The 18,546-nt window shown below is 40.5% G+C and overlaps 1 protein-coding gene across 2 annotated transcripts in view; it reads right to left on the reverse strand.

Annotated features, from left to right (window-relative positions):
- RAB3C (RAB3C, member RAS oncogene family) overlaps positions 1-13,690 on the reverse strand; it is a 125,654-nt gene extending 111,964 nt beyond the window's left edge. Inside the window, exons 1-2 of one of the 2 annotated variants that reach the window (XM_085041919.1) lie at positions 13,546-13,690; positions 3,689-3,916 (exon numbers count right to left, since the gene is read on the reverse strand). In XM_085041919.1, coding sequence (XP_084898045.1) covers positions 3,689-3,916; positions 13,546-13,569 — 252 coding nt within the window. In that variant the 5' untranslated portion in view covers positions 13,570-13,690. Of the gene's footprint in view, positions 1-3,688; positions 3,917-4,808; positions 4,890-13,545 lie in introns of those variants that run through there. The other variant, XM_085041920.1, reaches the window with a different exon arrangement.
- Between the last annotated feature and the right edge of the window lie 4,856 nt (positions 13,691-18,546).

The raw sequence follows: 18,546 nt of genomic DNA on the forward strand, positions 1-18,546 counted from the left end.
GCTGTTATTTCTATTATACCACAGACAGTTCACAAAAGTAATGCAAGCCTTAATAGCTACAGGTAGATTTATAAGGTTCTTATTTTTGTTTTCTGATTTACACACCTTTGAGCTTTTAACAATTTTAGTTAGAATGTATTTTTGTGTGAATTAATATTGACAAGGCTTTTATTTAATTCAACATAGGTTTTAAAGTGAGAAAATACTACAGTCTTCTAGTTCCAGCCCTTACCTTTGATATTACTAGCTCAAACCAAACAGAGAAAAAATATATTGCTTTTCATTATTTGACACTCTAAAACATCCTAAAGCCCTTTAGGGGACTTTTATCCTGTGTTTTATTATGTGCTGCATACAGACACAATTTCTTCACAAAATTTTTGTATAGTTTCAGAGGAGAAATTAGTACATTTTTGGGTAAAGCATGACTTTTTAAATTGTTGTCCTCTAAAAGGTATGAGACATAATATTTTGTCTTCCTAATGTCCATAGTAGATTGTCACATTTATAATGTGCTGTGAAACAAAATTTCAGGGCCAGATGGTGGTCCTGTGACAAGGTAATGTGCTACCACTAATCAATACAGCACTTGAACTCTGAACTTCTCTCAATTCCACTACTAAGCATTGTGGAAGGAAGGTGTTTGGCTCCAAAGGAAAAGAAGCAAATGTTACAGTACTCCCAGCAGGCTCTTTCTGTCCATTTGAAAATGATATAACAGCAAGGACTAGATTGAGCCTCATCCTCCCTGACTTGAAAAATGAAAGAAGACAGTTCAAGAATAAGACATTATTGCCTACAAGCTAGAAAAAAATCTTGAATTAAAGACTTGCAGCACATCCTAGGATGTAAACAGCACCTACCTCAAACTGTTAATCCTTCCTAGTTTATCTGTGATAATCACATTGTGAATTTTATTGTTAAATAATGACTCTGCTTCCTTGAGTGTCCATGCTGATTTTAAACAAACTTGTAACCTTCGCTGATAAGCACATGAGAAGCTTATTCTGACCGAAACTGCAAGCTCCAACAGGCTTCAAGTTGAACACAAAGTATCCTGGTGAAAGCACCATTAATAGGAACTTTAAATGTCTAACTTAGAAGAATATGTACAAAATTGTAACAAGACAAATGCTGTATTAATTGTTTCTCTAGCTAGGGAATTTTAGCGACTTAACAACATTACTATTCAAATATTTCTGCATTTTACGGTCAAGCAAGAACAGCAGAACATCATCATTCCAAGTATTTCTTAAGTGCATGGCAAAGCAGTTCTGATTTAATAATTCAGGATGCATTTTAAAGTTGCATTTCCAGTCTTCTGACTTTACAAAGCCGTGATATTTTCAGTAGTATTTTATTTCATATATGCTGAACATCACCTATCACAGAATGCCTCCAAATAGTTTGTTACCGATTTTCAGGGAATTGTTATAACCTCATGGATGTTTCTACTCAGAATTAACATCAAATCACATTCACTATGATTCATTAAATTTTATATTTTATCTAATAGAAATTGTCTTTCATAATGAATGAATGAAACTGAAATGGATATCGCAAGAGTACTATTCATGGAGAAAGTTATTTGCATAACCAATAAAAATAACAAAGTATAATATATTATAGACACAAGTTACATATATAGACAATGTCTATTAAGAACAACTCTGTTCTTGATATAACTTAGGAGATGGGGTAATAGTGCTCTATTTCAGATTTTGTGCACTAGAATGGCTTTCTGAGATCCCTTACTGATTTTACTGAAGGTCTCAGATATGCAACAATCAAAAGATTTACTAGCAAGCTTCACTGCAACACAATGCTCCAAAGCAGAGCACTCCATCTAAAAAGCACAGACGCTATAAGTGAGCTGCTGCAATTTGAGTTAATTTGACAATGACAAGGCCTTTTAAGAACTGGCATTAGAAATTTAGTGGGGAAAAACCCAAATAACCAGCAACACAAATAAAGATGCAGTACTGTCTGGGTTAAAACCATTCATACGAAAGTATGATCTGAAGCCTTGTCTCTCACCCTACATCCTGGCACATGACTCTTCATGAAGCAGGGAGGTCTCTTCTGTGTACTGAGCCTCTCTTTCCTCTTCCCTAAGGGACACAGAGCTCTTGGGCTTGTTTCAACCATTTTGGTTGCAAGGTTTTTCAGGCAAGGACTGTCAGAGCCTGTTTGGACTCTGAATGTTAATGCCATGCAAAGAAAAACAAAATACGCATTTTGCTAGAACTGGGAAGAATACAGCTGCTACATGGCCTCTATGCCTGGATTTAAGGCTGTTACAAATGTCTCACAAGGGAAACACTGCTCAAAATCCTCAAGCATTCCAGGAGACCTGAAGCTTTCACTTGATATTATTAAAGGTCTTGTTATTCCTCCCTCTTATTTTACAATCACCCTATCAGCCACGAACAAGGAGATGTAAGCATCAGTGAATCTGTTTTAAATCAAACCATGTCCTGAAGTGCACCAGGCACAGCCAGGCAAGGGAAGGGTTTGTCTTGCTCTGTTCTGCACTGGATCGCCTCACCTCGAGTGCTGTGGGTGGTTTTGGGCACCATAATGCAAAAAGGACACAAAGCTATTAGAGACCAGCCAAAGGCGGGACACGAGGGTGGTGAGGGGCCTTGAGGGGAAGGCGTATGAGGAACAGCTTGCTTTGCTCAGCCTGGAGGAGACTGAAGGGACACCTCACTGCAGTTACATCTTCCTCATGAGGAAGGAACACTGATCTCTAGAGGAGCAGACACTGATCTCTTCTCTGTGGTGACAGTGACAGGGCCCAAAGGAATGGCCTAGCATTCTCTCAGGGGAGGTTTAGGTTGGATATCAGGAAAAGGTTCTTCACCCACAGCGTGGTTGGGCACTGGAACAGCTCCCCCAGGAAGTGGTCACAGCACCAAGTCTGCCAGAGTGCAAGAAGATTTTGATAGCATTGCCAGGCACATGGAATGATTGTTGAGTTGGTGCTGTGCAGGGCCAGGAGTGGCGTGCCTTCCAACTCAGGATATTTTATGATTCTATGGAATAAGTTTTGGCTCTCATTTATTTTTGATCAGAGTTTGTGGAAAAGGAAATAATTTTTCTCCACTGGGCATCTTTTTACTATCTCAAAGATATAGGCAAGGAAGGAGTTTTGTATGCCTGGGTAACACTATCTCCTTGCACATGTTTTCTTCCTCAGCAGAAGATGGAAGATGTTTCAGGTGATCAGGATGACAAGCATAACAGAGCAAAAAATTATGCCTTCTGTTATGCATCCACTATCATAGCTACTACATGAGTCCTTAATTTTTTAAGGGAAGACACCAAACCCTAAAAGTAGTATTTCAAGGCACTTTGTTGTAACATGTATTGCTTTCAAAAGTCTACATATTGCACATGTGTTTACACCTTACTGCACAGATATTAATGTGTCAACCTTCATTATTTCTTAAAGGAATTTAATTCATAACATATAATCACTGTACTTCAATACCTTAAAAATACTATTTGCACTCTATTATTCAAGACAGAAAAACTATACAAGAAATAATTATCTGCTATTTCATTCCTATGCTCTCTCTCTCTAAATATATACAAGGGTTATGACGCTCCATGCAAACCTGCACTTGTGTAAATGCTATCAAAATCACTACAATTTGCTTAATTCAGAATTTTTTTAGCTTACCCAAATCTGTAGTTTAATTCTTTTTTCATTTTTGAAAACCGTTTTTACTTTGAAATCGATCCCGACAGTGCTTACAAATGCAGATGTAAAGGAATCATCAGCATATCGGAACAAAAAGGATGTTTTTCCAACACTGCTGTTGCCGATAATGAGCAGTTTGAACATGTAATCGAAGTTCTGGTCAGATGTATCTTTCTGGCCATGCCTGGAATCTTGAACGGATGCCATCTGTAATTAAAAAATAAAAAATAAATATCTTATTGTCTCTTTTATCATACAAAACTGGAAACATTTCAATTTTATTGGAGTTTTTCATACCAGTTATCAATGAAGTTCAAGAAGAATATCTTCTTGAAAGATTAGTAATGTGTACACATCAATGTGAACTTCAAGAAGTTTACAGAGTTCTTTTTTTGTGATTCTTGTATCTAGTAGTAGTTCTGGTAGCTAAAGAGCATGTAAACATGGCTGGTAACTAGTACAGAAACAACAGTAATTCTAAAAATCCAGGACAGCTCTTGAGTACACCACTAAAATTTTTTGTTTTCAGAAAATGTGACTAATAGATGGTGAAAATACAATGACACTTCAATTGTACAAGAAGGAAATAAGAGATCAATGCTTCATTTTGACACAGTAGGTATGCCTCCAAACAGAAACTTAGTATGTTTTACATCTAGTAAAATTCTTGAACCATTTGTTTTACTGTAAATATATTGCTATATTTTGCCATGCCTATAAACTTATTCAAAGCATTTTGCCTTTACCAGCTTTTAGTTATCACACCATTAAATAGTGAGTATATACACCTCTGAAATGAAGTCTTGATTTTTTCCAATACTAATACATTCTATAGTATTTTTAATTTGCAATATTAATGCAACATGATCATAAGAGATAGTTAGAATAACAGAATCACAGAATGTTAAAGGTTGGAAGGGACGTGAAAGATCATCTAGTCCCAACCCCCCTGCCAGGGACACCTCCCACTAGACCAGGTTGCTCAAGGCCTTATCTAACTTGGTTTTGAACACCACCAGGGCTGGGGCATCCACAACCTCCCTGGGCAACCTGTTCCAGTGTCTCACCACCCTCACAGTAAAGAATTTCTTCCTAATACCTAGTCTGAATTTCCCCTTTCAGTGTGTACCCATTCCTCTTTGCCCTGCCACTCCAGTTCCTGCCAACCAGTCCCTCTCCAGCTTCCCTGTGGGTTCCTTCAGACACTGGAAGGTGTCTGTGAGGTCTCCACACAACCTTCTCTTCTCCAGGCTGAGCAGCCCCAACTTTCTCAGCCTATCCTCATAGGGGAGGTGCTCCAGTCCTCTTATCAGCTTCATGGTCTCCTCTGGACTTGCTCCAGCAGTTCCATCTCCCTCTTATGCTGGCAACACCAGAGCTGGATGCAGCACTCCAGGTGGGATCTCACAAGGGCAGAGCAGAGGAGTAGAACCCCTCCCTTGCCCTGCTGGCCATGCTGCTTTTGATGCAGCCCAGCAAACCCTTGGTTTTCTGGGCTGTGAACACTCACTGCTGGCCCATGTTGAGTTTTTAATCTACCATCACCCCCAAGTCTTTCACCACAGGGCTGCTCTCAATCACTTCTCCAACCAACCTGTTGGTGTGTCTGGAACAGCCATCACTCAGATGTAAGACCCTGTACTTGGCCTTGTTGAACTTCATGAGGTTTGCAGCGGCCCATCTCCAACTGTGTCAAGGTCCCTCTAGATGACACCAACATTTTGAAATTTGCGTCCTAAAGTACAATTTTTAATCTATATAAAACACCTGAATAAGCACAGATTACTGAATACTGTTAAAGAGCAACCTGTTTTGCTCTAGGGACTTCAAAGGTCATGGATTCCATTTATAAAAAGTACACTTGAGGCTTTCAGGAAAATTGCAGAGATTAACATTAAAACTTGACCAATATTCTACCTAGGTTGCTCAAAAAACAAATGGCAAAAATAAAGAACTTAGTGTTTCATCTAAGTTTTCAAGAAAAAATATCAAGTATTTTGAGAACCTGTAGAGGTTTTTGGAATGATTATTCCAAGAACAGCAGTTTTGCATGCTGATTTGAAAGATGAACACCATAACCTAACATAAAGGCTTCAAAAAAAGCAGTTCATGTAAAAGTTTTCTAATTTAGGCATCTCAGAATGCCTTTGGGCAATCAGAAAGGACAGTTGGAACCAGGGTGAGGGCTGTTCACCAACCCACACTCTCAGCAGAATTTTAGTTACAGTATAATTGTTTTAATTCTGCTATCGCACAGCACCAAAACAGCATGCCAGCTTCTTTGGGCTACCGAAGAGGCATATAGGAGTGGGGACAAAAAGGTCTGAAGAAGACATTGGAATAGCAAACTTCTAATAGAAAATTCAGTGCCAGATTTATATTTCATAAATTATAAAATGGGGAGTGATTGATTTCAGAATTTAATTTCAGAATTACCTTCTTAACTAAATGTATTATTGGGTAGGTACAAGCTTGCAACCTAGTGTTGGCATTGGCCTTAATACTTATTGTTTATATCAGTCTACTCACAACTTTCTATAAAGCAGTGTAACACAGGGCATGCTGATGTTGTGTACAGTTTGCAACAATAAGTCAATGAAGTCTGACAGACAAAAGACCTCAGTGGCTGTGGATGCCACTGTGGAACCACAGTGTGTTGCTCCAGCAGCCTGTTCCACTGCCCTTCTGGCTCCTCTCTGTTCTGCTGCAGCTGGAAGCAGTAGTTAACCCTTGTAGCAAGAAGGAACATCATATTCTTTCTTGTTTTTGTCTCCTAGGAAGCCTTCCACACAGCTTCTTCAACCAGCTTAACATTTACAAAAAGAGGTTTTAGCTTTTGTCCATTTTCTGCCCATTACAACTCATCCCCATGTACTTTAGTGCCTAGCACTTCAGAAACAGTATGATTCAGTGAGCACAGAAATCAGGAGACCTGGATTCTAATAATAGTCCTGCCAAACCGTGTACATTGTGCGGCCTTCCTGAGTAAGAATTTGTTTCCTGTGGATAATTTTAACACAGACTTTACCCACAGAAATTTCAGTGCTCCTCTAAATTAATGTGGTAATATGCATTACCCATGCAAGAGTTTCCTTAACATTTCTTAAAAAAAAAATTTAAAAACGCAACACCTTAACTGGGCTGTGAACTTACGGAGTCATTACTTGCAGTATCATAGGCAGAATTACAGGCATGTTGAATATAGAATTGAAGCTACTTTTTATTTCAGAGGCAGGAGTATGTCTGCTTATTACAGGATGCAAAAGGTATGGGAAAGGTATATGAAAGGACTAATTTCTCCAAGAGGATTAGGGAGGTAATAATGGAAACTGGAGAGACTAACTTTAGCCTAGAGAGCCAGTCTCCCTAGCCTACTGATAGCAATTCTTTCTCCTGTCCAAAACCCAAATGAGCCTGCACTAGTGTGAAGAAACATAAAACTCTGTGCAGTTGCTAAGACTTTGCTATCACTTCCTAAACTCACTCTTTCTATAGTAAGCAAAGAGACTAATTCTTCCAAGTATGATCCACATTATGCTCACTATCTAAATGATACTCTAAAGAAATATATGTATTTCTGCTGACTGTAAGGGAAATCTAGATGCTTGGTACTTTTGAACATTTGGAATAAGCCTGCAGTGCTTCTTTTTCTTAAATGCAAGCTGATGACTTAAAAATTAAGTATGTGATTCACTGTAATCCACTTCCTGAGGTATTAATATGTCCGTTCACTCTGCACAGTATTTATTCCTACTATTGGAGGCATTTGAAAAAGAAATATGAAGCTAGTGCTGATGCTATGTTCCTCCTCTGGAAATGATGCTGGAAGCAATCACTAGGAATGCTGTGTTTGCACTGCAATTAAACACTACATACATGGATGAGAACCAAATAAACCTCACTAATATTATGATATTCTGTTTCCAATAAAGTAAAATGCATACTTTCATTTTCACAAAGCTTTTTTCTCAAAGGTTAAATGGATATATTAAATGAGCATCACTTTCAAAAAAAACACTGATTTTTCTCTTCAGTAAAATATTGTCCTTATTTAGCAAAACTGAAGAGAAAGTGCACAAGGTTATTTTCATTAGCACCAAAAACAGTCTCAAGCCATCTTCTAAAGAATTTAGGACAGACTTAATAGTCCACTGAAAAGTCCAAGCTCAAGACAATGAAGAGAAAACCTATAGACAAGAGATCTCACATGCTTGCTCCCTACAAAGCCAGGAGGAGTTATGTTGCCAGTTTAAATATGGTGGAGGATAAGAAATGGTCAGCTTTGTGTGTTTCCCCACTAACAGCACATCTCTAAACTCCTTAAACATGGATTACTTAAAGGCATAGGCAAGTTTAATCATTAAGCAGAGTTTTCTAAATCAGACCCAGGTACCTTCCAAGCCTCATGTTCAGCTGTCTCCTTGATCCCAAAAGAAGAGGCGTCAACAGAGCAGGGTTGAGAACAAATGTCACAAAAACTCTGTGTTTACTGTGACCTTCTTGATCATAACACAACATTTGACTATGTTACTCTTTACGCCTTAGAGGATCTCTTTCTTTAGCAGAATCAACTTGAACAGCTCTCTTACTTCAGTAGAGCAGGATGCTGCAACCTCCCTGGACTGCACATGACTTCAGCTTGCACTTACATATGCACCCCACTCTGAGTGCTTAATGCAGGATGAATCATCCCTGGAAAATATGATGCCAAAGGCAAGAAAACCTGAGACTGAAAATACCAAGATTCACTTTTCCATGCCTTCAGCAAATACATTGTTTTTTTTAAAAAAACTTTAATAACAGGCATGTGTTAAAGGAAAAGATCAATGGTAAGCCCACAGAAAACGTCTTGCTTTTATCTGCAGTAAGGATAGATACAGACTGATTAGCGAATTTACAGTTGTATCAAAGTGCAACACTCTCTTTCTATCTACAGTGCTGTTACGGCCCACCCCTGAAAGTGGAGTAACTGAAGTCCTTTTTAATAGATCCCTTTGGTCAGATTAGAGTGAAACAGCACTGAATGACCAGTGTTTATATATATACAAGTCACAGTGGAAAGAGCAAAGCTTCTTTCCTATATGCAGGGTAGAAATATATACATTTCCATTTCTTCCTAAACAGAAACTCATTTTAGTTGATATGCTAGTAAAAACAGATTTTCCTGCAAGCGCAGCCTTTTGTGAAGTGATCTTTCTGTCTTTTGTAAAATATAATTAGTCAAACATAATCAATGAGTATTGAAACAATGGAATACAATGGAAAATTTCAATGACTGTAACTCACCAAGCTGTATGCAGGATGTGCAAGAGAGTGATATTCACTGCACATTAGTTGTCCTTTGCATGTAGATCAAATTACATCATCAGATTAGTTAAAATGTTACCAAAATCCTTATGTATAAGAACACTGTGACAAATAACCCAGTCATGAAAAAATTAATTACTTTCAAGTTAAAATATCAGACTAATCTAGGGATTGGATTTTATTCTCAACTCTTTCAGAGGTATCCTACAACTTTTGTTTTCTTCTTTTCTACATACTGGGCAAGCTGATTAATTTCTTGTATTTTTGGTGTGATCTCAACAAATACATTGATATCCACAGATGCAGACCACAGCAAATTCTCACAAGTCCTTATCATTTATTTTTTAACTGAACAATTAATAAGAATTAACCAAGTTCAGCAGACAATGCACGGGCCACTTATTTGGAATTTACTGGTTGCTAGCCATCTGCAGAGTACAGCTTGTAAACTAATGTACTTGGCAGCATCAGCAGAAGCTTATCAGCTTCAAGGTATTATGAGGTCAGAATCACGTATATGTGTAAATGTATCACAGCCCAGTCAGAAACATGTAGTTAGAAATGCAAATGATTTTTTTAAGCAGAACACTGAAATGTGAAGTTGGGGAATATCAAAAACATACTGCGATGTTAGGTCTAAAACACTTCAGAGGAGCTCTACTTGTTCCATATCAGCAGAACTAGCATTAATATGGCCACAATGCTAGGAGCTACCTAGGACAGTAGAATTTAAGGTGAGCAAAAAACAGTTTTGGCAAGGCTCCAACACCTGGATTCTGGTGGTGAGCGAGGCAATTATCCCTCATTTCTCTTTCTTTAACCTAAATTTACTTTGTCCATGAAAGGGGTAGCTTATGAAGCATATTTCTAATCCCCACTCTAGGTAGCATGTTAAAATCCCCATCTCCAAATAGTGGGAAAACCAGAGACACAGTCCTAAGTGGGTTAGTCTAATACAGGACATTAAGAGGCTGCTAAAATAGTGCAGCTCTAAAAAGAAAAAATAAAAGCTGTGTCAGGCCAGGGACTCCAGGAGAAATAAATTTAGATTTACCAGGGAATATGAAAGAAAGAAGATGAGATGGCTTAAAGCCTTTTGCCATTTACTCAATTTAGTACAGCACTCAGGGTCATGAGACTGGGAAGGACTGTGCACCTTTTTGTTTGCCAGAGAGCTGCATCAGGCTAAGAGACTAAGTGAAATACTAATGCCACTGTCTAGGGCTCTGGTGAGACAGCATTAGTGACAATTCTGGTCAAGTGTGTTTATGAAAGCCATGTTCAAACTGGAAAATTAGGTTAACAGGAAGATTAGAAAGAAGAGCTTGTCTTATGGCAGTAATAAAAACAAACATACAAAAAAACAGTAAACAAAACACGAGCTTGTTTCTCTGGATAGTAATCTGGTCATGAGGAAATGAGAACTATTTAGACTGATGTATACTGGAGCAGACATTGGATGTTAACAAGAGTATAAAGTAGCTCTGAGTCACCCTGAGCTGGAGATTAGTAAGTGTCTAACAAGCAAGGGAACAAGCTTCCACAGTACACTTCCAAAAAGGGGGAGTGACAGAAGGAGAACTACAGACTCCAGATGCAGCTTGATCAGTTAACAAAAAGGTGTATATAAGTTTCACTGTGGATGCAGTGGCTTCGCAGGCTCCTTTACTCCAGTGCTTATAATATGAACTCACAGACATACCTAATAATTTTGCTGAGTAATAGGAGCTGAATTGTCATGCAAACTCCTGTATCTAATAGCTTTGATTGGCCTTTTTTCATCATATTATAATAACTTCTCAAATATCTGTAAGCAGACTTTTGGCTTGCTACTGCCCTTCTCCAATGTGTTTGGATGTCTATTATAAACCTACCTTGTCTAGACATACCCATTGCCAGTGACAACAGGATATGAAAAAGTAAGGAAAATCATGATCATTGCTTTCCTTGGCAAAGCAGTAATTTACAAATTATCTCCCACTTCCGAATTTTCTCTCCCTCCCCTCAGCCACCTTTGAAATGATCTGATGGCCTGGCAAGTGGAAGAGAGTATCTCTAGAGATCTAGTGTTTTCTACAAACTAACACTATTAATGTCCATATGTTTTAACAAACACTACAAACACGTTATCCAAACTACAGTTTTTTTGATATTTTGGCAAAGTGTAGATATGTGGCAAAACAGTGTGCTACAATCAGACGAGTGAAACTAGAAGCGAGTGAATCAGTGTATGATGAATCACTGAAAATTTCCCACTGAACCTTCACTTTTGAAAGTACTATGAAAGCCTTAGGGACACCACTGAGAGAGACACATAGACATTTCAAGTAATTCAGACCAATTCTTACAAGAATATGCAGAAACCATACAAAATTCAATGTTTCCCAGAAAAGCGAGTTCATTGCTTTTGACTTCTCAATCAAAGACCTCTCCACGGCCACAAGCACTCCTAAGACTTGTATCTGTTCTTTGAAAACATCGCTAAAAAATGAAAAATAGTCATGAACTGTGGTTCAGATCCAGTTGCATGCAGCAGATTACAGCATCAAACTTTTACACTGGGCAACACTTTTCCAGGACTGTCTTTATGGTATTGTTGCCCCTTCCTGTCTCCAGAGAAATGTCATGATCTTGAGATTGAAATGAAGAATTCACAAACATAAAAAGATGGCGACAGTGCTCAGGCCCATTTTTTCATCCTGCTAAAATATTTTAACATTTTAGTTTTCTTTTAAATTATTGCTTGATGAAAATAGGAAAAAATATGCTTACACTGTCCTCTGAGTTGTTTTTGATGTGATCAAAAGACATACACTTGATCACTCTTTCTCTAGCTCTACAATTCAGAGATAGTAGCTCTGTAAGAGAGTGTTACATAAAATTGTTGTGTGCAAAGAAGCAACTACATTCATTTCATTTAATAGGAAATCACATAGCTAAAAAAGATAAATCTAGCAATTAGTTCTGGCAGCCTAAACCCTACTTGAACAAGGTTCAACCCTATTAGCCTAATGTTGGAAAACAAGAGATTCTCCGGAATGAAAAATCCAAAATAGAAAATTGTTTTATTGGAATTTTTAATAGGAATTAGATGTGAGTATGCTGGGAATAATGTAATGAGAAGAAATTTTTAAAAAATCTGCAGAAACTACAACTGAAAATCATATTCTGTGTGCCAGACTGCACTTTCACATTTTGGAAAAATCCAATGTGTATGATTATAATTTTCAATGAGATACGCTTAAAAATAGACACTGTTTGACCATGTCAGCAGTCTTGAAAAAATGGAATTTATAGAGGGTTTTATAGCTTTCTGCTGTCTCTTTTCATTCTGAGGCTGTGTTTCTGCTGACTTTTACTCTATTATGTTTAATAATAATTTCATTTGTTTGGACAATCGGGAAAAAAACAAAGATGCTGTTCTCTAATTGTCGAGTAATTTTTTTTTTTTGTAATATCTGAAATCTCCTTTCTTTAGATTCTATTTTAATATTGTATCACCATTTTGATACCACAACTATTTAAGAACTTTGGTGAAATCAACAGCCTGTAAAATATGCCAAATACAGTAGAGACCAATCTACAATTGGTCTTTACTAGCAAAATTTCCTTTTAATGAAATGCTCTCCAAAGACAATACTAAACATGTCTTCAGTGGATCAATAAAAGTGAATAAATGGAAAATACCACATAAACATTTCTGACACATACAGGTAGCAGGCAAAAGGAGGCAGATCTTCCCTTAGCCTGAAATTTCATTATTGCCAGAGTAGGTATCCAGCATGAAAAACATTAGCTAACAGGGCTTCAGTTCATAACTCAAATCACAACAGACTGCAAAAGTGCTCTTTGCACTTGATTACAAAATGATTGTTACCAATCCACTGTTCTACTGAAAAAGAGTCATGTGTTCAAATGCATAGTCTGAGGGCTCCAGAGCTCCTGTGTGGGATTACAAAACAGGCCACAATTAATAACCGAAGTACAGTTCACCAGCAAAAAATGTTTTGAGACAACAACCCAGAAACTGCTAAAAACTCTGCATAATGTAATTTGTATCTGTCTCCCATCCGCTCATCCAGCGCTAAGGGGTATTATACCTTTCCATACATAAAAAGCTCTTTGCTCGCCCCAGCTCCAGCCCTCAGCCCCTTCTCCCCGATGCAGGCGGACAAGTGCCCCTCGAACACGCAGGTTCACCGTGCCTCGGCAGCAGCTCGGCACACCCCGCCGCCCAGCACCCGACAGACAGTCACCGGGAGAGCTGCTCGAGGGCAGTGTCTGAAAAAGCCCCTTCGATGTGCCCCAGCGTGACTCGAACCCCACCCGCGGCCCGGCTGCCCCGCGGCGGGCACCCTTCCCGGCCCCTCGCACCCGCCCCGGGCCTCCCACACGCCAGGGCTGTCCTCACCCTCTGCCCGCAGCGGCAGAGCCGGCCCGGCGGCCCGGGCGGAGGGGCTGCTGCCCCGTCCGGGCTCTCCGCACCGCGCCCGCCGCACCCCTGGCTCGGCTCCGGCGCGGGCACCGACCTGCATGGGCGCTTCGTGCCTCATCGCCGGGCGCGGCCCCGCCGCCCGCCCGCTGCCGCTCGCTCCCGCACGCCGACAGCCGCCGCCGCCCGCCCGGGCTCTGCCGGCAAACCCGCGTCGCGATCAGCACCGGAGCTGTCCCCGCTCCGCCCCGGCCCGCCCCGCCCCTCTGCCGCGCAACGTCGGGAGTCGTAGTCCCGCTGCCGGGCTGCCCCGCCGACAGCCAGAGGAAAAGGACTACAGCTCCCAGGGTGCTCTGCGCCAGGCCGGGAACGGGCGGGGGCGGGGCTTGCAACGCGGCGGCGGGGCGAGCGCGGAGCTCCGCGATTCCGTGTCGGGGCCGCAGAGGGTGGCGGGGCCGGCAGAGGGGGTGCGGGGTGCTATGCCCGTGCTGCGGCGGAGAGCCGAGACGGAGCGGGCGGATGATGCGCTGCCCTCCCGGCCCGCAGGAGCAGCGCCAGCCGGGGGAGCGCGGGCGGCGCTCGGGGGCCGCGGGAGGCGCTCGCCAGGGCCCGGCATGGCGCCCTCTGCGGGCGGGGGAGGGCGGGCCCGGAGGCACCACGCCGCGGGGCTGGTCCCGTTCCTTTATCCCGCTCCCGTCCATTTATCCCGCTCCTTTCTCTTTATCCCGCTCCCGTCCCTTTATCCCACTCCCTTCTCTTTATCCCGCTCCCTTCTCTTTATCCCGCTCCCGTCCCTCTGTCCCGCTCCCGCGTTCGGGCCGGTCCCGTTGCCGCGCCCCGTGTCCCACCGCCGGCACTGGGGCTGGGCGAGGCCGAGAGCCCTTCAGCTTGGGGACTGCTGGTCAGTGTCCTTGCTGTGCACAGGGACAGTCCCGCCGTCTCGTCGCATCCCGTTGTCCTGCTTTCTCTTGCCCCGCCTGGCTTTTCCCCGTTGGCTGGCAAGCAGGGGCGGGCAGCGCCCGGCCGTGCTGCTGTGCCATGGCCGTAGCCCCGCTGAGCATGGGGACGTCGCTTCTGGGTGCTGGCAGCTGTTTTTGATGTCCATACTGATGTCGTTATGAGGTGGTGTTTAAACTTCGTCCAAGAAGATGATTTAAATGTCTGTCTCAGCACTTTGCACAGCCCCATGCCCTAAAGCAGAGCCCATACCTGCATTGGGCCCAAAAGGACATGTCCATAGAGGGTGGGAAAATGTATAAAGGGAGTTGGAGCCAGATTTAAGATTTGGCATGTTCTGCTCTAATGAAAGGGTGAAGATGAGCTATGGGTGACTCACTCTGGGGATGTCTGCCCAAGGTTTGGGATGGAGAGCTGGACACAGCCCAGGCAGATGAAAGGGCAGGATAAAGCAGCAGTGGTGGCTGAGGCAGCATGGAAACAGCAGTTTGCCCTGTAGGTTATCCACTTAAAATATGTGGTATACATTGCATAGTGAAGCACCCATAGGAGCTGTGACATGAGCAAATTGTGTCATAAAGACGTGAACATGGATTAAAGTCTATGCTGGAAGAAATTTCATTCTATCTCTTCAAGTTGTTAATTTCATTTGCAGCTATTTATACCTGCCCCACTATAATATGAGGATAGGAAATAAGTATTCTTCAAAGACATTGTGCATTTTTTGGAGCTCACGTTTCTTTCCTGCATGAAACACAGAATGTTGCTCTTTCTGCCATTGTTGCTCTCCGTGCCATTCAAGATGTCAGCATGTAGACATCTTGAACTTGTTCTTCATTTTTGACCCATCTGGATGTGTCCGTACATGCACAAGCAGCTAAGATTGGCTTTTGGGGATTTTTAATGCATGAAATGTAGTCTTAGTTCTGATTTTTGGTGAATACCTACCAAAAATCATGAGTAACAACTGATTTCCTTCTGCAAACAGGGCACATTATATGTGTTATCAATTGCAGTTAGGGAAAAAACAGAGAGCTCTCTTCTATGAAAGCTTTGTTTTGTGGGGTTTTGGTTTTAGAAAGTATTTTACATATATCACATAATCCTGAATATATTAAACTGTAGTTTTCTATGAAACATTTTTCATTTTGAAATGTCACTTTAAGTCTTAGCTGAATAGATATTTGAAACGGTAGATTCATATATGCAGAGATGGTTTTGATTATGGAATTTAGAAAATAGATACTATGGATTTATCATTCTATTAAACTTCTGAAGTAGATTTACTGCAGATACATTAGAAATTACAAGACTTAGATGATGCCTGGTTCCCAAATTTATCCCAAGACAAAGATCCTCCACATCTTTTAATTATATTTGCATTTATCTTAGCATTGAAGTCTTGAAGCAGTCTCTCACCTAAAATTCTCCATACAGGGAACTATCAATAGAACAGAATGTAGAAGTTGTTACTTCTACATTGTCATATGTCCTTCTGTAAAGCATGGGATTTATTTTGTTCTAATGTAAATATAAAGTAAACAGCGTATCTGCATAAACAATGCCTTTTCTTTCTTTAATTTTCAAATGCATAAAAATGCACAATTATCACTGATTTAGTAGAATCATAGAGTGGTTTGTATTGGAAGGGGTCATCTGGTTCCAGCTCCTCTGCCATGAGCAGCGACACCCCCTGCTAGACCAGGTTGCTCAGAGCTCAATTCAGCCTGGCCTTGTCATTTGGCATGCTGTGTTGGTCTAAGAGATGATACTGGGACAGATTTTATTTCTCAATTTTTCATGTCTGGTAGAAACTTCATCTTTTTCTTTCTGTCTTCTTCAGAGGCTTTTGAAGATGTTATCAGAAAAAAATGGACCAGAATGAAATAATATAGTGCTAGACACAAGTAAGCTTTTGTACCTCAAGCATGCTGTGATGAAACTCCAGAATACTCTTGTCCACAGAGCACTGTCCACCACTGTGTTCCTGAGGAAGGAGTCTCTGTTGATTACTAGTCACTGGGTCACAACATTTTAACGTTTTTGAAGCATGGTGTACTTGAAGCTCCCTTTTAAACATAATTACTATGAACTAGGTATTTTCACCAGGTGTTAACATGCAAGGGACCCAGCTTAGTAAAATATCTAATTCTTTTAACTAGGTCCAGTAGAACCACCATAGGAGTAGTCATGAACATCAGTACAGATTTTCAGCTAAAATGATTATACCATCTCCTTTTTATTTGCTTTTCCTGCATGTACAGGATTTTTCATTTTTCCCATACCAAATACTGGGTCATGGGGTGCAGAGAACAAGTTGGCTGTTATTTGCTAATTGAAAATAAAGAAAATAAGAGAAGTATTAATTTTCCTTAGGTGATGGCAAATAGTCATTCAATTAACATGTCATCACAAAAACTAACCTAGAAGGAACATGCTGCCCATGGGATAGTTCATGTAGTCAGTCTGACTTATATAGAAGTAGAACAGTGTGATTTTAGGACATTTTTTAATCTTTGTAAAACAGTTTGGGTTTTGCCCAAAATACTATTCAACAGCACACAGAAGATAAACAATAACTTTCACAGCTGCCTATGAAAAGAAAGAAAACTTGTATTGAGAAAGGCACCAGGAGGCAACTAGTTTGTATCCGAGTTGTTTTGGATGTGTGAACTCTGGAATGACAGAGACATTAACAAACCTAGATTTCTAAATTTTGCACTAGAGGTCTTCACAAGTAAAGATAACACAGATGCAGTGTAACTTCACACAAGCAGTGCATATATTGGGAGCAAATATTTTCTGTGCTTTCAAAACCTTCAAAGTGTAGGCCATGCTGTAAAATTAACATGTAAGATTCATAAGTAGAATAAATTTGAGTTAATATGGAGAATAATAAGGCAAAGACAGTTAACTAATGATCATAGTTCCTTTCTTGTAATTCTTAGACCAATATAAAAATTCTTTCAATTTGTGATTTAAGAAAATAAAGGTTCCCACTAGGTACAAAATTCTAGCCATTCTGAAAGATCTGTACCTCTTGATTATGTTTTCTCTCATGTTCTCTTCCATAAGATCACATAGCTTTCTTCTGTCCTCCTGACCTTTCAGAAAACAGTATTTCTTTTACGCCAGCATGCCATTTGACTTATCCTGGGATTGGACTTTGGATGCAGAGAACAGAAAAAAAAGGGAGTCACAAGTCTTTCACTAAGCAATAAAGGTCATTCACCCTGGCTCAGTCTGTCATTCTTTCAAATCAGGCTTGTGACTGTAAAACATAAATGTTGAGGTATGCCTTTTTTATATATTTCTTTTTTTAAAAAAAAGTATGAGTTCTTTTGACTAGGTAAACAGGAGATGTAGAGAGCAAGAAAATGATGATCAGAGATCTCAGGGATGGTTTTTTTGAGTTTTATACATTATTTCATCAAGAAGACAAGCCCAAATTTACAAAATACAGGTCTGAAATTAAGCTAGAAATTGATAGTGGATGTGGCACTGAGATAAGACAAGAGCAATCTCAAGCACAGATCTCAGATACACACCCATTGAAAAAAAAGCTCTGTGGGGAGTTCTTCTCAGGCTGAAAGACAAAGCACATGGAATCTTGTCTTGGGGTAAACCATGTATTTGCAACAGAGGAGGATCCTTCACTGCTGTATAGATGCTTGGGTTTGTGATCTTGGCAGATTCTGCAAATCCTTAAAATCCAAACAGACCAGACTCACACATCAGGCTGCACGACAGCATGCTGCTGATGCATGAACTGCAGATGCCACAGTAGGGAGTGAGAAAGCAGTTGCTAAAAGAACAAGTCTGATGCTCATCACATGAGACTTGCAGGTCTGCACTACAATGAGAGATAAGCAAACAGTTCTGTCAGTGATTTTTTTTTCTTCTGATTATTAGAACAGAAGATACTGTTGGTCTGTTCACTGTTAAACTTTGCAACCACTAGAACTGTAACATAGAACTGAAGTGCAGCTTTTCCTCTTGTGGATAAGGAACCAGCACAAATCACTACAGTTTTGCTGTTGATGGAAATGAGCATTGGGGTAATCTGTTTTTGCACTGTTGTTGCCATGGCTACTGGGTCACAGCACCACATACACCATCACATTTCATGCCATCCTCATAG

The sequence above is a fragment of the Lichenostomus cassidix genome, chromosome Z, assembly GCF_008360975.1.
Source record: "Lichenostomus cassidix isolate B80296 chromosome Z, HeHo_3.0, whole genome shotgun sequence".
NCBI lineage: Eukaryota > Metazoa > Chordata > Aves > Passeriformes > Meliphagidae > Lichenostomus > Lichenostomus cassidix.